This window comes from Rhinoraja longicauda, chromosome 12 (genome assembly GCF_053455715.1).
Source record: "Rhinoraja longicauda isolate Sanriku21f chromosome 12, sRhiLon1.1, whole genome shotgun sequence".
Taxonomy (NCBI): Eukaryota; Metazoa; Chordata; class Chondrichthyes; order Rajiformes; family Arhynchobatidae; genus Rhinoraja; species Rhinoraja longicauda.
In genome coordinates this window covers 45,707,620-45,731,371 of record NC_135964.1, presented here as the reverse complement: position 1 = coordinate 45,731,371, position 23,752 = coordinate 45,707,620, and the positions used below count along the sequence as shown (strand labels likewise).

General features: G+C 44.3%; 1 protein-coding gene across 7 annotated transcripts in view; it reads left to right on the top strand.

The window, feature by feature from the left end:
- erg (ETS transcription factor ERG) overlaps positions 1-23,752 on the top strand; it is a 123,540-nt gene that overhangs the window by 85,202 nt on the left and 14,586 nt on the right. For 4 of the 7 annotated variants that reach the window (XM_078409665.1, XM_078409663.1, XM_078409664.1 and 1 more), the window contains exons 3-5: positions 8,937-9,088; positions 11,514-11,717; positions 22,798-22,878. In XM_078409665.1, coding sequence (XP_078265791.1) covers positions 8,937-9,088; positions 11,514-11,717; positions 22,798-22,878 — 437 coding nt within the window. Of the gene's footprint in view, positions 1-8,936; positions 9,089-11,513; positions 11,718-15,548; positions 15,606-22,797; positions 22,879-23,752 lie in introns of all 7 variants that reach the window. The other 3 variants (XM_078409667.1, XM_078409666.1, XM_078409669.1) reach the window with 2 other exon arrangements.

Genomic DNA, 23,752 nt, shown 5'->3' with positions numbered 1-23,752 from the left:
AACCAGAGATTTTTTTGTGAATTCGTGATTGGTCTTAGCAGCTGTTTCCAACTGTTGTTGGAAGCCTTGTGGCAACATTTCAAATCAGGACCAACCCAAAACATTCCTGTGGCCATGAACCCAACAGGCCTCAAGATTAAATTTTGGCATCTCTGGGAAGGAAAGGGGCAGTGGCTTCTCCAAGTTGTGTGGATGTGCAGCGACACACAGGTCAGGAGCGAGGAACTATACAGATGTCAAAATATCCTGCAATTGAGAGGGAGAGAGAGAGAGAGAGAGAGAGAGAGATATAGAGTAGAGATAGAGATAGAGATAGAGAGATGTATAGAGATAGAGAGAGAGAAAGAGAGAGAGATAGAGAGAGAGAGAGAGAGAGAGAGAGAGAGAGAGAGAGAGAGAGAGAGAGAAGAGAGAGAGAGAGAGAGAGAGAGAGAGAGAGAGAGATAAGGAGAGAGAGATAAGGAGAGAGAGATAGAGATAGAGATAGAGAGAGATACAGAGATAGAGATACAGAGAGAGATAGAGATAGAGATACAGAGAGATAGAGCGAGAGAGAGAGAGAGAGAGAGAGAGATAGAGAGAGAGAGAGAGAGAGAGAGAGAGAGAGAGAGAGAGAGAGAGAGAGAGAGAGAGAGAGAGAGAGAGAGAGAGAGAGAGAGAGAGAGAGAGAGAGAGAGAGAGAGAGAGAGAGAGAGAGAGAGAGAGAGAGAGAGAGAGAGAGAGAGAGAGAGAGAGAGAGAGAGAGAGAGAGAGAGAGAGATAGAAGGAGAGCAATATGGAAAGGGAGAAGGAGCGAGATGGAGAGGGAGAGGGGAGAGGGAGGGAGGGAAGGAGGGAGGGAGGAAGGGAGGGAGGGAGGGAGGGGGAGGGAGAGAAAGAGGGAGAGAAGGATGGAGAGAAGGGGAGAGGGCGAGAGGGAGAGAGGGAGAGAAAAAAGGGAAAGAGAGAGAGAGAGAAAGCAGCAATAGAGCCAGCTGAAATCAAATAATTATCGTCAGTGCAGTAATTTGCTGTGATTTATGATCTGACCACAAATTCTAAGCCTAGTCTATCTATCCCACTATAGACTCAGTAAACTTTGGAGGCAATTTTTATGAAAACAGTAAAGGAGTTTTATGTTTTAAATTCTTAAATATCAAACTGGAGTAGCAAATATATAGGATTGTACCACGTTTCTCTTTGGATTATTCTGTACGTTACATCAACAATCCATACCCTTTCTCTCCATATCAACCAGGAGACATTTCATATCTTTGGACCTTAGAATGACAGCACAGAAACAGGCCCTTCGGACCACTGAATCTGCACTAACCAGCGATCACCCTTACTTTAACACTGTCCTACGCACTAGGGACAATTTACAATTTTACCCAAGCCAATGAACTTGCAAACCAGCACAAATTTGGAGTGTGGGAGGGAACCGGAGCACCCGGAGGAAACCACGTGGTCACGGGGAGAACGTACAAAACCCTATACGGACAGCACCCGTAGTTGTACAGGGTCCTAGTGAGACCGCACCTGGAGTACTGTGTGCAGTTTTGGTCTCCAAATTTGAGGAAAGATATTCTAGCTATTGAGAGCGTAGGTTTACTAGGTTAATTCCCGGAATGGCGGGACTGTCATATGTTGAAAGACTGGAGCGACTAGGCTTGTATACACTGGAATTTAGAAGGATGAGAGGAGATCTTATCGAAACGTATAAGATTATTAAGAGGTTGGTCACGTTAGAGGCAGGAAACATGTTCCCAATGTTGGGGGAATCCAGAACAAGGGGCCACACTTTAAGAATAAGGGGTAGGCCATTTAGAACTGAGATGAGGAGAAACTTTTTCAGTCAGAGTTGTGAATCTGTGGAATTCTCTGCCTCAGAAGGCAGTGGAGGCCAATTCTCTGAATGCATTCAAGAGAGAGCTAGATAGAGCTCTTAAGGATAGCGGAGTCAGGGGGTATGGGGAGAAGGCAGGAACGGGGTATTATTGAGAATGATCACATTGAATGGCGGTACTGGCTCAAAGGGCCGAATGGCCTCCTCCTGCACCTATTGTCTATTGTCTATTGTCACCCGTGGTCAGGATCGAACCGGGGTCTTTGGCGCTGTAAGGCTGCAACTCTACTGCTGCGCCACTGTTGACAATAGCAGGCACACTGTGAGCCAGGCCATATTCTGCCCTGCGATCAAGCTTCATTCGTACGAAAACAAATCAAATTCTTTTTGGTGAGTTGTTATTCTGCTCTCTGACTTTCCAGCTCTCCCTTGGCACACGATGACAAGCGAGCATATTTTAACTATCCTCTTCCTCTGGGCATTCTGCGGCACCATTCAGCTGTGGCCCTGCAGCGGTCCAAAGTTTCAACCAGGCAGTCGTGTTTATAAGTCGGCTGTTAGGAAATGTCCAAAGTACACACCAAAGGACCAAACAACTGTAGTTTTTTTTTTTTTAAAGACGACAGTTTTTGTTTCATTGCACTGGTAGTGAAGGCAAACGTCAGAAGGGAAGGTCTTTCCACCTTCCTATTCTCCTCCCTTTCATTTACATGTGCCAGCTCCACACGACTGCTGCGCGTTCTAAAATGAACGAAAACGTTGTAACATCCTGATGTTCGAGGCATGTGTGTGATCTTGATTGAAGTTATGTTTAGCCATCTTAAGCCAGTGTGCCCGTGACTTAAGCAGTGTGACTCTTTTTTAAGAGAAATACAGGGCCATTGAACTATGAATCACTAATTAGACCGAATCTTAAGAATTTACAACCTTACATTACAGCCATGGCTGGGAGAAGTAAAAAAATGCGTTTTGAGCCATTGATAAGTGGCACCCATTTCATCTATTGTAGAAGGAGTTTTCGATTTGATATCTGGCTGCATGATACATGTGTTGTCGGATCTACATATCCTTATTTGCTGTAGGATCAGTCTATCATTTGAAGAGATATATGCTCTGGGCCTGTACTCACAGGAGTTTAGAAGAATAAGGAGGGACCTCATTGAGGCTTACCAAATAGCGAAAGGCCTGGATCGAGTAGGATGCGGGAGGATGTTTACAGTGGTGGGAGAGTCTAGGTAAAGCCTCAGAATAAAAGGCCGTACCCTCGGAATGGAGATGAGGAGGAATTTCTTTAGCCAGAGGGTGGTGAATCTGTGGAATTCATTGCCACAGACCACTGTGGAGGCCAAGTCATTGGGTATTTTTTGAGGCCGAGGTTGACAGGTTCTCGATTGATATGGGTGTCCAGGGTTACGGGGAGAAGGCAAGAGAATGGGGTTTAGAGGGAAAGATGGACCAGCTATGACTGAATGGCGGAGTAGACTTGATGGGCCGAGTGGCCTAATTCTGCTCCTCGAACTTATGAACATGTAATAGCTGGTGCCACTTTTCAACTTGAGTTTGCTTTGTTTATCTAAATTCCTATCAGATAAATATATATAAATCCTCTTTAAAATGATGAGAGGCAGACAGTTAAGGTAGACAGTTAGAACCTTTTTCCGAAGGTGTAAATGTCCAACACTAGAGGGCGTGGCTATAAGGTGAGAGGGGGAAAGATTAATGGAAATGCACAAAGCAAGTTTTTTTTAACACAGAGCGTGGTGGGTGCCGGCAACCCATTGCCAGGGGTGGTGGTGGAGGTAGATATGATAGTAACGTTTACGATGCTCTTAGATAGGCAAATAGAAGTGCAAGGAATAGAAGGGTATCATGTACAGGCAGATATCAGTTTAATTTAGCAAGGTGTTCACAACCATTGTGGGCCGAAAGGCAAGTTCCTTTGCTGTGCTGTTCCGTGTTCTATGTTTTATAAAATAAAAAACGTTATTGATTTTGCTACATTCTGTCCTGTGATGTGTTTGCTGATGTCTGCTCCATGTGTAAATGCTGGATAGCTAACCTCGTCAGGTTGGATGTAGTCTTGATATTAAGGGGTTGGACACGTTAGAGGCAGGAAACATGTTCCCAATGTTGGGGGAGTCCAGAACAAGGGGCCACAGTTTAAGAATAAGGGGTAGGCCATTTAGAACTGAGATGAGGGAAAACGTTTTCAGTCAGAAAGTTGTGAATCTGTGGAATTCTCTGCCTCAGAAGGCAGTGGAGGCCAATTCTCTGAGTGCATTCAAGAGAGAGCTGGATAGAGCTCTTAAGGGTAGCGGAGTCAGGGGGTATGGGGAGAAGGCAGGAACGGGGTACTGATTGAGAATGATCAGCCATGATCACATTGAATGGCGGTGCTGGCTCGAAGGGCCGAATGGCCTCCTCCTGCACCTATTGTCTATTGTTTATTGTCTATTGTGAGACGTCTCACATCCAAACCACCACCCAGTCAGAACCGGCTTTCCAGTCATGTTCAATATTTTTACAGCTAATTAATAAACTTTTTTTTTAAAAGGAAATTAATTTAAAACATTTTTGTTAACACCCGAAGTTATTTTTCCAGCATTACCTGCAACAAAATCCCTGGGGATTAATCTTGAATTCAAAGAAACTCCAGGACAATCTTAGACTTTTGAGTCACCTTCAGCAGTCATTGTTTCATTTTAGCAGCTGTTGCTATATACCATAGTTTACATCAATTTCTAAAGATCATTTATTTTATATTTAGTACATTCAAAACTGCTGGGGAGAGGTAACATGTTCAGCAAGGCAGTTCTCCATTTCAGGCAAAGACCAAAGAGATGAGCATTTGACAGCACTAGGCCTCGACTGGCTGGAGTTTAGAAGGTTGAGAGGGACCTCATTGAAACGTACAGAATAATGAAAGCTATAGATACAGTGGATGTGGAAAGGATGTTTCCACTGATGAGAGAGTCTGGGACCAGAGGTCATAGCCTCAGAACTGAGGTGAGGAGAAACTTCTTTAGTCATAGGGTAGTAGACAATAGACAATAGACAATAGACAATAGGTGCAGGAGGAGGCCATTCGGCCCTTCGAGCCAGCACCGCCATTCAATGTGATCATGGCTGATCATTCTCAATCAGTACCCCGTTCCTGCCTTCACCCCATACCCCCTGACTCCGCTATCCTTAAGAGCTCTATCCAGCTCTCTCTTGAATGCATTCAGAGAATTGGCCTCCACTGCCTTCTGAGGCAGAGAATTCCACAGGTTCACAACTCTCTGACTGAAAAAGTTTTTCCTCATCTCAGTTCTAAATGGCCCACCCCTTATTCTTAAACTGTGGCCCCTTGTTAATCTGTGGAACTCATTGCCACAGAGGGCTGTGGAGGCCTAGTCAGTGGATATGTTTAAGGCAAAGATAGACAAATTCTCGATTAGAACAGGTGTCAAGGGTTATGGGGAGAAGTCAGGAAAATGGGATTAGGAGGCAGACATCAGCCATGATTAAATGGCAGAGTCGGCTCGATGGGCCGAATGACCTAATTCTACTCCTACAACTTGTGAACGTGAACCAAAGCGATTATTTTTAGAAATCTCACATCCCATTCCCACTCTGATCTATCTGGCCTTGGCCACTGCCAGGGTGAGGCAAAACACAAACGAGAAGTACAACACTTCACATTCTGCCTGCGCATTTTGCAACCCAATGGTATGAGCAACAAAAATCCCAATTTCAGGTAACCTACTGCACACATGCTTCTTTCTCATTCCAATCGACCCAGGTTCTCCTATCCCCTTTTCCCACCAATCCCACCATAAGCCCCCCCACACCCCTTCGCCCAGTTTTGTTCATCTTCCTCGTTTGGTTCCATCTGTTTATCACTCACACATTTCATTTACTGGGTCTCCTATTCCATCTCCCATCTGATTCTACCTGCCCATCGCTCTTTCCTTATCTGGTTCTGTTTATCACCATCTTAACTTATCAGATTCCAACATCTGCAGCCTCTTTGTGTCTCCACTTGTCACCTTCCATCCTTTAAATCTACATCCACCCTTCCCTCTCTCCACTTCACTCTCTCTCCATCAGCTCTTTCTATCTCTCGTTATCTATCTCTGCCGAACACCCACCAACAGAAGACTGTGGAGGCCAAGCCAATGGATATTTTTAAGGCGGAGATAGTTAGATTCTTGATTAGTATGGGTGTCAGGGGTTATGGGGAGAAGGCAGGAGAAGGGGGTTAGGAGGGAGAGATAGACCAGCCATGATTGAATGGGGGAGTAGACTTGATGGGCCGAATATCCTAATTCTGTTCCTATCACTTATGAACTTATGAACTGCTGTCTTCAAGCTCCACCCATATGAAGAGTCAAGAGTTAAGAGTCAAGAATCATGAGTAAAAAGTTTTAAAATGTTATATGGAACAATTACATTTTTTACTTACTGCAGCATTTAGGCCACATTAATGCAATAACACGACAAATAAATGAGTTTGAGTTTAATTGATTGTCACGTGTACTGAGGTTTTTGTTGCGTGTTAACCAGTCAGCGGAATAAACATACAACAATCAATGGTCGGAATGGACTCGGTGGGCCAGTCTTCTGTATTGTACCCTTCAATCCGTCCAAAAATTTGTTTCTGGCAAGGCCACAATAATTTCCCTATCCGAGTAAATAAATCAGCCATAAGTTATTGTGCTTCCGTGATGAATAAGGGTTTGCCAAGATTTTGACCCAGGGATTCTGAAAATGTATATTTTTTAAAAAGCTCCATCCGTGTAAATTGCTGGGGAATTTGTGGCAGATGGTATTTAAAGAATGTCTAAAAGATGACAGAAATAAAACGTATTCCTGAGTGGTCCGCTGTTCTTTTTCAATGTACTGAAAAGCACCACTGTTTTCTGCTGAGAGGTAAGATTACAAAGTCTTCAAATGTGAATGATTAGTATCAGAACTGGGGCGTCACGGTGGCACAGCGGTAGAGTTGCTGCCTTACAGCGCCATTCACCCGGGTTTGATCCTGACCATGGGTGCTGTCTTCACGGAGTTTGTAGGTTCTCCCCGTGACCTGTATGTGTTTTCTCAGAGATCTTCGGTTTCCTCCCACGCTCCAAAGATGTACAGGTTGTCCCTAGTGTGTGTAGGATAGTGTTAATGTGTGGGGATCATTGGTCGGCGCAGACTCGGTGGGCCAAAGGGCCTCTTTTCGCGCTCTATCCCGAGAACTAAAAAAAGTAAAATAAAACAACCTTTCAATGAATGAAGGTGAAAGTGGCCCAAGGCTTCTGTCTTGACCTCTGTAGGAAGCGACAATTGTATGGACACTGAGCAAGAATGGGATTGAGTTCAAGTGCACCTTGTAACTGGTTTAATGATGGTTCTTACCCAATGTGTCGCATGTGCATAAAGGGCCCTTTGGTGCGAGGAGGAGAGTGTGGAAGAATGAGCAGTTACCCCAGTAAGGTTGGGCGTATTTTACCACCCACCACTCTCCGTGTAAAATCAATTGCCCTGTACATCTCCATTAAACTTTCCACCTCTCACCTTACTGTTGGAGGATGTTAAGCCCCCAAGACCTGAGCTCTGACCTCAGCTTTGGGGCCCTTGTCAGGGCAAGTGTTGGTCCACACTTGGGCCACTTTCATTCCTGCGCCCCGACGTAATTTTGCAGAGTCAATCCCTGGCTGAAACAGGCAGGAATGATGTGAACTGATTTACGGGGACAGGGACAGAATGACAAGAGGCCACTCTTGGATATAACCCCTGTCAGTCTTATTCCGAGTTCCAGAAAGAAGTCAAACAGGACATTTATTAACCTCCTTGCCCTGTTCTGAATCGTTATGCTTATTTCTACCTAGCTTTTCTGGAAAATTTCATAAATTCATAAATTACTGGAGCAGAATCAGGTCTTTCGGCCCATCAAGTCTACTCCGCCATTCAATCATGGCTGATCTATCTCTCCCTCTCAACTCCATTCTCCTGCCTTCTCCCCATAACCCCTGGCACCCATACTAATCAACAATCTGTCAATCTCCACCTTTAAAATATCCATTCACTTGGCCTCCACAGCCTTCTGTGACAAAGAATTCCACAAATTCACCACCCTCTAATTAAAGAGATTCCTCCTCATCTCCTTGCTAAAGGTGTGTCCTTTTATTCTGAGGCTCTAGCCTCTGGTCTTTGACTCTCCCAATAGTGGAAACATCCTCTCCACATCCACTCTATCCAGGCCTTCCACTATTTGGTAAGTTTCAATGAGGTCCCTCTCAAACCAGCATGGCATTAAAAATCCCGCATCAATACAGATCACTACAGGAGCCGAACAACATTGCCAGAAATTGTCATGTCTCCAGTGGAGATCTACTATTGAGATCAAGATGTTCAAATGGAATGAGGCACTCGATCTGCATAGAGGCATGCTGCCCTGCTAATAAGTTAACAGCTTGGACATCCCATTGTGCAGGGCAGTGGGGTGGAAGGAGAAGGTGTTGGTTAAAGTTGGACCTGACTCAAAAGGATAAAAAGACCCACACAGTTACTAAAAAATGTCATGCGTCGATATGTGTTTTCAAGTTGATTCATGCTTAGCAAGCCATTTCCTTCCAGCCAACGAGTCCTTGTTTCGCTGACCAGAACTTGATCTCTGCATCTCATGTTCCCTTTGCTAAAAGTAGTCTCGTTAAATGGTTTAATGCTCCTCGGAGACCCCAAATCACTAACATTTTGTTCCGCCAAAAGAACCCCCTACACAGAGTTTTATGTAATGCATCTGTTGTTTTAGGGGGACGTGAAATACACGCTGCATAATAAAACATTCATACCCTCTAATGCTAAGTGTGAGTGTTTGGGTGTGTGTGTGTGTGCGTGTGTGTGTGTGTGTGTGTGTGTGGGCGTGTGTGGGCGTGTGTGGGTGTGTGTGTGTGTGTGTGTGTGTGTGTGGGTGTGTGTGTGTGTGTGTGTGTGTGTGTGTGTGTGTGTGAGCTTAGGAGTGGCTGTGCGTTCGAACGCATCGCCAAGCTCCCTCATTCTCCCTGCCACAGAGCACCTGCTTTCTACTCGTAAATATACCATTGATTTTCGCGCAACCTCTTTTTTGTTCTTTGTGCAGAAACTCACCAGAACACTGCAGTATAGCCAAAGCGGGCAAGATGGTCAATAGCCCGGAGAGTGTTCCTATGAGCTACAGCAACTACATGGAGGAGAAGCACGTACCACCTCCCAACATGACCACTAATGAGCGGAGAGTGATTGTACCGGCAGGTAATTATCGCGAGGGATAATTTTTAAGCATGTGGCTGTTAACTTGCCCAACAGATGGCCTCAAAAGGCCAAACACACATAGACGCACACCCCAGCATGGGTCAAGGCTTTCAAAACCAGAAAATAAAAACCTTCTCAGCGTGACAAAATTGGGTGTTTGCAAACAGAATGCAAAACAGATGGAACTTTCTGAGTAGAAACATGGAACTGCAGATGCTGGTTAATATACAGAAGGACACAAAGCGCTGGAGTAACTCAGCAGGTCAAGCAGCATCTCTGGAGAACATGGATAGGTGATGGTTCGGCTCAAGACCCATCTTCGGTCTGAAGAAGGGTCCCAACCCGAAATGCCACCCATCCATGTTCTCTGGTGATGCTGCCTGACCTGCTGAGTTACTCCAGCACTTTGCTTCATTTTGGAACTTTCTTCGGCTTTGCAGTATGGCGATGATGCTTTGGTTATTTTACTAGGCCGATATTCTAGAGGCTTTGACTAGCATTCTGAGTTCATGTCCCACTAGGGCAGTTGTGGAATTTAAATTCAGTCAATAATCCAGAATTTAAGCTAATGCACTCAATGACAACACAACTATTGGATAATTGCATAAAACTTCCTGGTTCACTAACATTTTTGAGGAGATGAAATCCTTACCTGGCCTGTCCCAAAAAAGTAATCAGATCAATCAAAGTGGTTGACTCTTAAAACACCCTCTGAAAAGGACTAGAAACCAGGGGTCACAGCTTAAGGATAAGGGGGAAGTCTTTTAGGACCAAGATGAGAAAACATTTCTTCACACAGAGAGTGGTGAGTCTGTGGAATTCTCTGCCACAGAAGGTAGTTGAGGCCAGTTCATTGGCTGTATTTAAGAGGGAGTTAGATGTGGCCCTTGTGGCTAAAGGGATCAGGGGGTATGGAGAGAAGGCAGGTACAGGTTACTGAGCTGGATGATCAGCCATGATCATATTGAATGGCGGTGCAGGCTCGAAGGGCCGAATGGCCTACTCCTGCACCTATTTTCTATGTTTCTATGAAAGCCTCTCATTTCAAGAGAAATTAGGGGTGGCCAATGTGCTAACCTTGCTCATGGAGCTGTAGCCTAGTTTATGAAGTTATTGCCTCTGAAACAAAGCAATTGGATTCTAATACCATTTCTGATATTTGAACAAACTGAAACTCCACCGTGTGTGACATTTTTTGAGGTACTGTCCTTTGAAATTATTGTTGAACCAAACCCCCCACCCTTTCGCTTAGCTGAGTACAATCAATCCCGTAGAGCTCTCCAAAGACAACCAGGGGAATTACCCTTGGTGTCCCGGACAATATTTGTCCCTCAAATTTGAAGAAATTTGAAGAAAACAAATTATCTGATCTTTATTTCACGGTTGATTATGGAACCTGGCTCTGAGAAAGACAGCTGTGGCATTTTCTACTCATTTTATTGGAGTGCCTGTCCTTTAACAATGGTTCATTGGGTGTAAAGCACTTTGGGAACAATTTAACGCAGTAAAAAGTGCCATTTCTACACAAACCTTGCTGATTTGTCTTTTTTTCCGTCAAGGCTGAAAATTACTGCTGGGGTTATTAGTAACAAAGTTAATTTCATCAGTTGTAAAGTCCTTTAATTGTGAAGTCATACTACATGCTATAAAAAAAGCTTCCAGATGGAAACTGGTAGAGTTGCTTACCTTTAATTTGTTCAGTTTTCAAGTCAATATAATGAGTGGCAGGAGATACGTATATGGACTAACATGATGTCAAGAACCCTGGAAGAAACCCATGGGAATTGAACACCTACCATCTTTTAGAAAGGAGATGAGGAGGATTTTTTTTAGTCAGAGGGTGGTGAATCTCTGGAATTCATTGCCACAGACAGCTGTGAAGGTCAAGCCATTGGGTGACTTGGACACCCAAGGTGACTTGGACACCCAAGCCATCTTAAGGTGGAGATTGACAGGTTCTTGATTAGTAAGAGTGTCAAAGGTTACAGGGAGAATGGGGTTGAGGAGGAAAGATAGATCAGCCATGATTGAATGGCGGCGTAGACTTGATGAACCAAATGGCCCGATTCTGATCCAATGACTTATGAACTGATGACGTATGTGTAGGAAGGAACTGCAGATGCTGGTTTAAACCAAAGATAGACATAAAAAGCTGGAGTAACTCAGCGGGACAGGCAGCATCTCTGGAGAGAAGGAATGGGTGACGTTTTGGGTCATCCATTCCTTCTCTTCAGAGATGCTACCTGTCCCCGCTGAGTTACTCCAGCTTTTTGTGTCTATCTTCGGTATGAACTTATGACATTGTGGAAGGCAAGGTCCTTCATTGTTTGACACTGCTAATGTTTGTGCTTTCGTTTTTATCCACCCCTCCCCCCCCCCCCCCCCCCCCCCCCCTTCCTAACCCGCTCTGCTCCCTCACATGTAGATCCCACACTGTGGTCCACAGATCATGTGAAGCAATGGCTGGAGTGGGCAATGAAGGAGTACGGCCTGATCGATGTGGATGTGCCGCTCTTTCAGAACGTGGACGGCAAGGGGCTCTGCAAAATGACCAAGGAGGATTTTCAGCGCCTCACCCCAAGCTACAATGCGGACATCCTCCTGTCACACCTGCAGTACCTCAGAGAGAGTAAGAACGTTCAGTGTCCTTCAAGGCTGTTTGGGCTCGACCTTGCCTTTGTGCAAGTCCAACTTTATTTTCTCTCACATGCTTAAACTATCACTCAAAGTAAAACCTGTCCCATCCTATACATTGCATTGCAGCAATGTGCCTGAAACATCAGCACTGTATTTAACTGCTTTACAATTTACTAGTTGTAACGTGAATCTAAAATGGGTTGCAATACAGTTATTAAGGTGTAGTTATAACACTTCAATAAGATGCTATGATATTTGAATAAAATTAATTCCCTTGAATAATTCCATTGTCCTTGCCCCATATTAGACACCTCCTCTGCTGTGGTGAAGGTTGCAACTCAGACTGGGATACTGTTCCATGCCTCCTGTTATTTAGTTGGGAGGAGGAGACGAATCATTCAGTCAGGCAGAAAATTCTGCTTTTACTTGCAAGGAACAAGCAGCACAGTAACCGACCATTCGGCCACCGGTCTATCCCAGGGTTTATGCTCTGCACGAGGCTTCTCTTGTCCTTTCTCATCACACCCCATCTGTCTGTCCATCGCCTCTCACCCCATCTGTCTGTCCATCCATCGCCTCTGTCCTCCTTGTCTACTCTACTAGCATGGCCTGAAACATATCCACGCCAGTCACCTCTGTTGTGTCACTTGGCATCTCGCTCCACCTTCATGCCACTCTCTGACCTGAATTGAACTCTATGTACATGCACGTTCTCGGTGGACTTTAGTTTAGCATATTATTGTCATGTGCACCGAGGTACAGTGAAAAGGTTTAGTTTGCGTGCCATCCAGTCGAAGAAAAGACTAAACACGATTACAATCAAGTCGTCCACAGTGTGCAGATAAATGATAAAAGGTGCGACATCTGGTGCATGATAAAGTCCGATCAAGTCCGATTAAAAATAGTTCAAAGGTCTCCAAAGTAGGAGCTGGGAGGTGAGGTGCAAACTCTCTCTTTTTGGTCTTTTCTTTCTTCTTCTCTGTAATCCAGTCATCCTCGGAGATCATGTTATTTATGTAGAGGGGCTGTGTTTCTATTGTGATGCCTAAAGCTTTGTAGTTGTGTGGATCTGCAGATAAGGAAAGGAGGTGAGGGGGCATGGGGGGTGGGGGGGGGGGAGGGGGAGGGGGAGGGGGAAGGTGGTGGTGGAGGGGGGAGGGGTGGTGCTGGGGTGGAGTTGGGGGAGGGGATTATTACCTGATTGCCAGGAAGAGCTTTCCAGCTTATTGGCAACTTTTCTTGTCATTCTTTAGGATTTTGAGGTAAGGTGGAGGCAGGAAATAGCATGACAGATGTTATAGAAATAGGAAGTGAATGATTACATTGATAGGACTGCATTATAGATCTACCAATAGCTGACATGCATTGGAGGAGTGGATGTGTAGGTGGATCGCTGCAAAAACTATAGGATAGATCTTCACTGTCTGCTGTACCTGCATGCTTCCTTTCAGTGACTGATGCACTAGGACACCCAGATCTCATTGTACGTCCCCTTTACCTAACTTGACACCATTCAGATAATAATTTGCCTTCCTATTCTTACCACCAAAGTGGATAACCTCACACTTATCCACATTAAACTGCATCTGCCATGCATCCGCCCACTCACACAACCTGTCCAAGTCACCCTGCAACCTCATAGCATCTTCCTCACAGTTCTCACTACCACCCAGCTTTGTATCATCTGCAAATTTGCTAATGGTACTCTTAATCCCTTTATCCAAGTCATTAATGTATATTGTAAATAGCTGTGGTCCCAGCACCGAGCCTTGTGGTACCCCACTAGTTACTGCCTGCCATTTTGAAAGGGACCCATTTATCCCCACTCTTTGTTTTCTGTCTGTCAACCAATTTTCTATCTATGTCAGTACCCTACCCCCAATAATATGTGCTCTAATTTTGCCCACTAATTTCCTATGTGGGACCTTGTCGAAGGCTTTCTGAAAGTCGAGGTACACCACATTCACCGGCTCTCCCCTGTCATTTTTCCTAGTTACATCCTCAAAAAATTCCAGAAGATTAGTCAAGCATGATTTCCCCTTCGTAAATCCATGCTGACTCGGAACGATCCTGTTACTGCTATCCAAATGCTCCGCAATTTCGTCTTTTATAATTGACTCCAGCATCTTCTCCACCACTGATGTCAGACTAACTAGTCTATAATTTCCCGTTTTCTCTCTCCCTCCTTTCTTAAGAAGTGGGATAACATTAGCTACCCTCCAATCCACAGGAACTGATCCTGAATCTATAGAACATTGGAAAATGATCACCAATGCGTCCACAATTTCTAGAGCCACCTCCTTAAGTACCCTAGGATGCAGACCATCAGGCCCTGGGGATTTATCAGCCTTCAGTCCCATCCGTCTACCCAACACCATTTCCTGCCTAATAAGAGCTCTGGTTTCCTCCCACACTCCAAAGAAGTACTGGTTTGTAGGTTATTTGGCTTGGTAAAATTGTAAATTGTCCCTGTGTGTGCGTAGGAAAGTGTTAGTGTGCAGGGAACGCTGGTCGGCACAGACTCGGTGGGCCGAAGGGGCTGTTTCCACGCTGTATCTCGAAATTAAACAAAATTAAAGCAATCAATTGCATATTGATGTGTCCAGTGAATTGCTGACAAGGAAGAAGCTTCTTCCTGCAACTTATTTGCGTAGTCAAAGGTTGAGGGTGCTACTGAATGGCAATGTAAAGAGCGGAGAGGAGGGCACAGTACCAGCTATGGTATTAATGCTCATTTATCATCACGTTTCAGCCATCTTAGTATTGGCATGAGGTCAACTGGGACAAATGAAGTCAAGTTGCCCCCGCTGGAGCATTTCGGTACTGGAGCGAGATCTTTACCTGGAGTTCTCACCTGGGATTGTGCTGTCTTCTCCACGAAAGAATAATCACTATCAGCTAGATGCAAACGCTAACAATCAGCGGAAAAGGGTTAGGAGAATTACGATAAATGTGAAAGTTGCTGATTTTTATGTCGAAAGTAATGATGCCATATAAGCTTAATTACAACTGATTTTAAACCAAATGTTAGGATACAGAGTAATAATGGTTTATTTTCTCGTAAAACCACCGACATACAGATCAGAGTTTGAAGGCCTTGCAAAATATTGGCCTTAGGCCTCACTGTAATAGGCTGCTGGTTTGTTGTGCCTCAAGAAATACTGAAGCCATTTCAAATAGATCACTTTGAAACTATTTACCTTTATGGTAATTTGAGTGCAATGAGGGGCAATGATGGTGGAGGATGGGGTATCTGCTATTCGGCTCTGTAACTAGGGAGAAACCCTGCTCCTCGTGACTCTTGTAGAGCTGAATTAAAACATTTTCACTCTTTCTATCGCTAAGCCATATCCACGACAGGAAAACCTGAGGTCAAAACTGTTTTAAATACAGAGAATGCTGGAAATATTCAGCAAGTCAGTCAGCATCTGTGGAGACAGAAACAGAGTTAACCACAAAGCGATAGAGTAACTCAAAAAGGCCAGGCAGCATCTGTGGAGGGAAAGGATAAGTGACGTTTCAGGTGGGGACCCTCCTTCAGAGTCTGAAGAAGGGTCCTAACCAGAAACGTTTCGCAGTCTGGAGAAATGTCCCGACACGTCGCCTGTCCAATCCCTCCACAGATGCCGCCTGACCCGCTGAGTTACTCTCAATTGTTTTTGTGCTTTGCTCAAGATTCCCGCAGTTCCTTGTGTCTACAGAAACTGAATTAATGTTTCAGGTCTATGTGACCTTTGATCAGAAACTGTTGTGCTTTGTGATTTTTATTTGTGGACATTAAGTGGTCATCAAATGGTGACTAATTTAGCGATGCATTTTCAAGTGTTCCTCAGGTTTTCCTCTCCTGCCTGTGGTCAAGGAAATAGCCATCACCGAAAAGGTGAGTCTTTTTCATATACAGCTTGATGGGGAGCCATGAGGAGCAAAAACCATTCTCCCAGCTCCATAGCACGTTGAAGGGCTAGTGCTAGCCTGTACCCCAAATAACACCCTCGCCCACCAGCCATTCCCTTCCTCCTTCTCCTCCACTCTGCCAGTAATGTAAGTCAATCTGAAATTCATCTCTTTCGTTCGCTTTTCGAACTGTGACATCCGCCAACAACTCACTTGAATGATCCCAAAGTCCCCTTTCAGGTTAGCTTTGAGCTCGCTAAAATGGTCTATGTAGCTGAGTCATGGATGGGGAGGTGACTTGCAGCCAAAGTGCCTTTGCAAGCCTTCATACTAAGGGTCGGCGGCACGATGGCGCAGCGGTAGCGTTGCTGCCTTACGGCGCCAGAGGCACGAGTTCGATCCTGACTACGGGTGCTGTGTGCACGGAGCTTGTACGTTCTCCCCGTGATCTGCATGGGTTTTCTCCAGGAGCTCGGGTTTCCTCCCACACTCCAAAGACGCACAGGTTTGTAGGCTAATTGGCTTGGTATATTTGTAAATTGTTTCTGGAGTGTGTTTATAGATAGTTTTAGTGTATGGGGATTGCTGGTCGGCGCAGACTCGGGAGGGCCAGGAGGGCTTGTTTCCACGCTGTATCTCTAAAACCAAAACTAAAACCAAGAGTCGGTCTTCATCCTAACTTATCCAAGCAGAAAGCATCCTCCCATCAACTGCATCCAAATGTTGTTTGCATGATTCCATCATTTTGGTAACAACATCTTGTCCACACACTTTAAACTTGTTGCATGAATCAGCTTCCTCACATCTGGAAGGAGGTAGAGGGAGGGAGAAAGAAAAAAATGTATAGGGGTGGCATGGTGGCGCAGCAGGAGGGTTGCTGCCCTACAGCGCCAGAGACTCGGGTTTCCTCCCACCCTCCAAAGACATACAGGTTTGTAGATCAATTTGGCTTCGGTAAAAATCGTAAATTGTTCCTAGTCTGCAGGATAGTGCTGGTGTACGGGGATCGCTGGTCGGCGCGGATTCGGTGGGCCAAAGGGCCGGTTTCTGCACTGTATCTTTAAACTAAAATAACTAAACTAAACTAAATCTGTCCTAAATAAATCCTCCGTCACTTTGATCACGTAGACACTGATACTTGTAGTATCCTTTCAATATTTCAGGGGCCATGTTCCTCCAGTCTATCCTAAGGTCCCAAACCTCTGTTGATATTGCTCAGTCTTATGGATCTTCTCCAGTTTACTCCTGTGTCCTCCTGTATATTTCGGTCTTTCACAGATCAGAAAGGTGCAAACCATTCAGAATTCAAAGAGACTAGAGTACACAGTAGAATAAACATGACTTCTTTCAATTTACAGTATACACTGCTTTCTGGGCAAGAGGGTACACCATTGTGGTTGTTTTGTCAGTCGGCAGCTGTTACACCCACAAGTAGCTCAGTCCCCTTTCAAATATAAAGCAGCAATTGCTGGAAATACTCAGCATGCCAGGCAGCATTGGCGGAGAAAAAGGACGTTAATGTTTGGTTTGACGACCTTTCATCAGAACATTCATTAGAAGGCCCATGATGAAGACTCTAACAGATCATCAGGTCATAAGGTCATGTGATAGGAGCAGAATTAGGCCATTCGGCCCATCAAGTCTACTCCGCTATTCAATCATGGCTGATCCATCTCTCCCTCCTAACCCCAGCAAGTACAGACCTAATGCCGCCAAACGCAGATAGACATAGAAGACTTCCAATTCAGATTCAGATTCATATTTAGATTTAGATTCACATGTACATCTTATTGTCATGTACATCAGGATGCAATGAGATTCCATGTTCACATGAAGCTCACAGAATAAACAGTAATGATATATACCACATTAAATATTTGTGCAAAACTGCAAAAGTGTGCGAAGATTTTAGTGTAATCTGAAGCAGTGCAAAAATATATAAAATAATCAAATGCAATGACAAAAGAACTGGATGCAGTAGAATGAGAGTAGGCAACCACTCATTCGAGAAGTGGGTGTAAAATAGGTGGTTGTTTCAGGAGACTATTAGCTGTGGGGAAGAAGCTATACAATAGATAGACACAAAATGCAGGAGTAACTCAGCGGGATAGGCTGAGAGAGAAGGAATGGGTGATGATTCGTGTCGAGACCCTTCTTGGTCACCCATTCCTTCTCTCCAGAGATGCTGCCTGTCCCGCTGAGTACTCCAGCTTTTTGTGTCTATCTTTGGTTTAAACCAGCATCTGCGGTTCCTTTCTACACAAACCATACTTAAGTCTGGATGTCTGGGCTTTCAAACTCCTGTATCTTCTCACAGAAGGTAGAAGAGAGGAGGGAATGCCCAGGATGACAGGTATCTTTGTTGATATTAGTGAAAGGCTTGGATAGAGTGGATGTTTCCACTAATGGGAGAATCTAGGACCAGAGGTCACAGCTTCAGAATTAAAGGATGTTCTTTTAGGAAGGAGATGAGGAGAAATTTATTTTTTGTCAGACGGTGGGGAATCTGTGGAATTCTTTGCCTCAGAAGGCTGTGGAGGCCAAGTCAGTGGATATTTTTAAGGTGGAGATAGATAGATTCTTGATTAGTACAGGTGCCAGAGGTTATGGGGAGAAGACAGGAGAATGGGGTTAGGAGGGAGAGATAGATCAGCCATGATTGAATGGCGGAGTAGACTTGATTGGCCAAATGGCCTAATTCTACTCCTATCCCTTATGACCTTATGACATTTCCTGATGCAACGCACCGTGACGGTGGACAGGAATGAAGTAATGAGCCTGCGATGGCCATGGCTGCTTTCACCACTCTGCAGGTTCAGGCAGTCAAGAACAGAGCAGTTGCCACACCAGGCGGAGATGCACCCTGTCGGAATGCTTTTTATAGGGCATCTGTAGAAATTCGGGAGAATCCTTTGCGGATGTGTCCAATCTTCTCAGATGCCTCGGCAAGAAAATACACTGATGTACTTTCTGGCTCACCGCATCGGTGTAATGGGACCAGGTTAGCTTGCTGGTGATAAGCCTAAGGACTCAAAGCTGCCGACTGCATCTCCAGCTGTTCCATTGAAGAAGACAGGGTTGAGTTCACCCTCCCCCTCCCTTTCTCATGCCCCCCCCCCCCCCCCCCCACTTCCTTTGGTCAACAACTAACTCTTTTGTCCTGCTGAGGTTAAGTGCTAGGTTGCTGTTCTGATACCATGGCACAAAGCTCACGAAAGCTTTCTTATACTCCATCTCACCATTATTGTTGACCCGTCCGCCAATAGTGGTATCGCCAGCAAATGTAAAGATTGAAGATAGACACAAAAAGCTGGAGTAACTCAGTGGGACAGGCAGCATCTCTGGAGAGAAGGAATGGGTGATGTTTCGGGTCGAGACCTCTTCTTCAGACTGGTTAGGGGATAAGGGAAACGAGAGGTATAGATGATGATGTAGAGAGATAAAGAACAATGAATGAAAGATATGCAAAAAAGTAGCGATGATATAGGCAACAGGCCATTGTTAGCTATTTGTTGGGTGAAAACGAGAAGCTGGTGCGACTTGGGTGGGGGAGGGATGGAGAGAGAGGGAATGCCGGGGTTACTTGAAGTGAGAGAAATCAATATTCATACCACTGGGCTGTAAATTGCCCAAACGAAATATGAGATGCTGTTCCTCCAATTTTTCCTGTATGCAAGATGCAAGGGGGTCTAGATTGACCGGGAGACTTGGGATGACTCTGGGCCATTATTAATCTTTCAAAACACTTCAATATCACCAATGTTAGATCTACTGGTTGGTACTCATTGAGAAAGGTCAATGTACTTTTCCTGGGGAGTGGAATGATGGAAGAGATTGTAGATGTCAATGATGACTATGGCCAGTAGATTGTCCAGGGACACCATCCATACTGGCTGCTTTCCTTTATGCAAGCAGATTTGAATCTTGCCATGGAGATGGATGGGACAGAGCCAGTTGGGGATGGAGGGAAGTGCCTCAGTTGAAATGGGAGTGAAGAGCATTGAGCTAATCTGGTAAAGATACATAATTGCCAGAGATTGTCCCTGATTTTGGTTTATAGCCCGTGATGGTATTCAGGCCCAATCTCAGTCGCCTAGCATCTGCTTGATGGAAATGAGCCTCCAGCTCATTTTGGAATTCAATCTTTGAAGAACACTTGAAGAACTCTTGCCATGATGTCCTGGACCTTGATGATAGGTCCCCTCAAACTACACTCATTTTGCTTTGAGCAGAGTTTGACTGCAGAAATGGAGAGCCTATCCCTTGATTGCAATTTTGAGTTATAATTTTGCTCTTAAGCAGTCCTTGGGAGTGACAATAATTTGCTTCCACTATGGTTCTGTGGACTTTGAGGTACCGATGAGGTTGAATGGGCACTCTAATCTCTGGCTCAGGTGGCACTGAAGGTTTTGGATGTTGGGTGAGTCTTTTGGAGATGCTTGGTTCCTTCTACCATTCACTCATGTGCTTTTACATCCTCCCACCAAGTGGACTCAAGGTAACTCCAAGTGCTCTTTCCCACAACTCACTGGGAATCTTACAATTCTTCAAGAAGACTATGAGAACGTCTTTGAATCTTTTTCTTTGCCCATATGGTAATCCCTCATTCGAGCGTAGAGGTTGAATATTCCTCTTACACATCTCCTATCACGCAATAAAGAATCAATCAATCAATCAATCAATCAATCAATCAATCAATCAATCAATCAATCAATCAATCATTAACCAATCAATCAATCAACCAATTAATCAATCGATCAATTAATCAATCGATCGATCAATCGATCGATCAATCAACCAATTATATGATCGATCAATTTTGATTGATTGATCAATTAATTGATCAATCAATTAATTGATCAATCAATCAATCAACCAATGGATCGATGGATCGACGGATCAATCAATCAAATATCAATCAATCTATCTATCAATCACCTATCAATCAATTAATCACATATAATTCAATCACACATCAATTAATCAAATCAGTCATTCAATCACATATCAATCAATAAATTTTGCTCAGGGGAGCCAGCTGTGTGTAACGAGTGTAAGGCTGGGGATTTAGGCCTGAAAGAGAGGAGTTTTTTTAATCCTATTCGGTCAGTGAATGCCTCAATGGTAGCTGATTGCCACATGTACTTAGGTACAGTGAAATGCCTTTGATGCATACAATTTAGTAAAAATCTAACTATACATATTACACTGTGATTACATCTAGTGGATTACATCTTGTATCCTTCAAGCTTCTTAAAAACGGAGTCTTCTCTTGGCATAAGGGCCCGTTGTCCTGGCGGCGGCACTGGGTTAGAGTCGCAGGGGTCGGCATAGCCAGGCGATGTTGTTGATGTCCTCTAACGCTGCTCCACCAGGTACCTGCTACAGGTAGTCCATGTTTCACAATTGAACAGGAGTGCTGCTCTGTGGCCAGCCCATGAACTTTGTTGCAGCTTTAACATCTTTATCCTCAAGCACTCTTTACCTCAGACAGCCAAGGCTGTGCTGGCACACTGACTTTGAACATTCATGCCTGCCTTCAATGCGATTTGGCTCCTGAGATAATGGGGCGTGGCCCATTTCCATGCATCTTGTTGTGGATTTTGATTGTTGGAGGACATCGTTATGGAGCAAGTGCAAGTTGCTGGAGGAGCTTTGTTTTGCAGATGTTTATTCTAAAGCCCATTCTCCCTGTATCCGTGAATGAGCCCTTGATGACTTTGTCCTCTGCATCCCAATATGAAGCTGCACAGGTGTTGCTTGCAGACTGACGCTCCATGGCCGTGGTCACCCTGAGTTCATCGTTCAGTTTTACTGGAACTCCTTGATGTCCCGATCCATCTGCCATAATGCCAAAGGCAATCCCCCCCCCCTTCTGCCCTCTGAAATTATACTCTCTGGTCCACATTTGGACCAAAGTTGTGATGTGATGAGATCTGGAGATGAGTGGTCCTGGTGAAACCCAAACTATTAACTGTTGAGCAGGTTATCAATAAGCAAATGCTACTTGAGAGCTTTGTCTAACATCTTACTATGACCATTTCAGTTGCTCATTTTCTCTCCCCACAGATGCTGCCTAAACAGTTGTTTATTCCTCATAGTATTTTCTGTTTCATTTTGGATTTCTGGCATCTGCATTTTTGATATTCCCTTCTTCCCCACCCCCTTGAAATCAATACACGATGTATCATCTCTATTTACTTGAACTCATTCTTTTCCAGGACTTGAAACCTGTGAACCCTATTTTCTCTTTCCACCTGAAAACTTTAGACATTAAAACCGTCATAAAACCTTCACTCTACCACTGGTTCACCAGCCTTTTACTCTTCTCAGCCCTGGTGGTGAATACTTGATAAGTGAATCTTGGCTCTTCAGCTGCTTATCCTAGCTTTATAATACATGAGATGGACACAAATTGCTGGAGTAACTCAGCGGGACAGGCAGCATCTCTGGATAGTAGGAATGGGTGACGTTTCAGGTCGAGACCCTTCTTCAGACCTTCGGTGCAAACCAGCATCTCCAGTTCCTTCCTACACATTATAGTAAATGAGAACTGATAATACCCATCCAACGGGTGATAATCGGTGTTACGAACTCATCCAGATTCCACGGATTCACAGAACTAGAGGTTTGCAAAATAGTGCTGTGGTCATTGGCAGTCGTGGAAATTGCCTGAGGTGCAGGATGGCTGGGAGCCTTTATTCAGCCTAGTCAGATGCAGGCCAGAACAAATGTTTTCAATGTTGCGTTTTAGTGACAATACCAAGCCAGCCAGAATGGAGATAATCGGGCGATGTCCCTGCTAATCAAACTTGGTGATCTCAGCCTCACACCATACCATATAACTGAGATAACTACATTCCAATCACTGCAATTTGGTGTTCTGCAGCACTTATCCTGCCTTTATTGGGAGAAGCTGTTGTTGGTTTCCTTCTCCTCCGCTCTTTAAACAGTCTCTGTTTTCTGAGTAAATTGACCTTGCTTGCTAAACAGTGGATGGTTTGCTGCGATGTTATGCCCCTCTCCCATCTCCAACTCACAGTAAATAAATTTTAAACATCAATTTTTAAAAAATAAATAAATCCATAGTTGGCACAAACGTCTTCCTGTGTAGCTGTCACTTTTCAATAGGATAACGTTTTGGTGACTTTTGAATCGAATCATTTCCTATTTTGCAGCACCACTTCCTCATTTGACTTCAGATGATGTCGATAAAGCCTTGCAAAACTCTCCGCGTCTGATGCACGCCAGAAACACAGGTAATATGTTAAAGCTGAGCTGTCATCTACAAACTTTCCATTCCTCCCCCCCCCTCAACCCACTCCCCCCTCGCCCTTACATCCCAGTACATACAGTGAACCACTGCGGGCGATATTAGCATTGCCCAAAACACAAGATGTTCAGGTCTTAGCCAGACCTTTTCTTGTTTATCCCCTTCCCTGTAAAATAAGCCTTTCAAAATTAGGTTGCAGTATCAAAGTATTGGATCGATAAGATTCGGATCAGGGCATATAGGTTATCTGTAGATATCAATATCAGAATCTTGGTTGGGCTATAGAGGGTCTAGAGATGTGGAGAAGAGGTGTTGAAGTATTTTGTGACAGGCGGGAAGAATATTCGATGCTGTACATGGACAATGAGTTTTACAAAATTGGATGCACAGCAATTGGTGAGGCACAACTTTTGCATGCCCCTCCTATTGACTTTGGTACCCATTACTGAGGAGGATGGCAAAAGAATGTACATTTTTCAGATATTTATTAACAAGTGGCAAATGCAAGACCTTATAATCCTTGCTGTTACAGTTTTTCCTCATCAGTCTACAAAGTGATATTGCAATACGCATAGGTGTGGAAGTTCAATCGAGTGTGTGGTGTTATATAATAATATTCAATTTTAAGGATGATTCCAGAGTTTATCTGTTACCTACTAATGGGCCCGACTAATTTTCAACTGGTAACGTAAATGTCTGTCGTTGCGACCAGGTGAATATTTTCTCCTATCTACAAAGACGGCATGAATCTCCAACAGTATTCTCTTTCTTCTGCCACTCTTGCCACTGCTTCTATGTGTTATCCCTCCAGCCTCCTGACTTTTTTTTCCCATTGTGTGTGTATCATAAACAACATGACC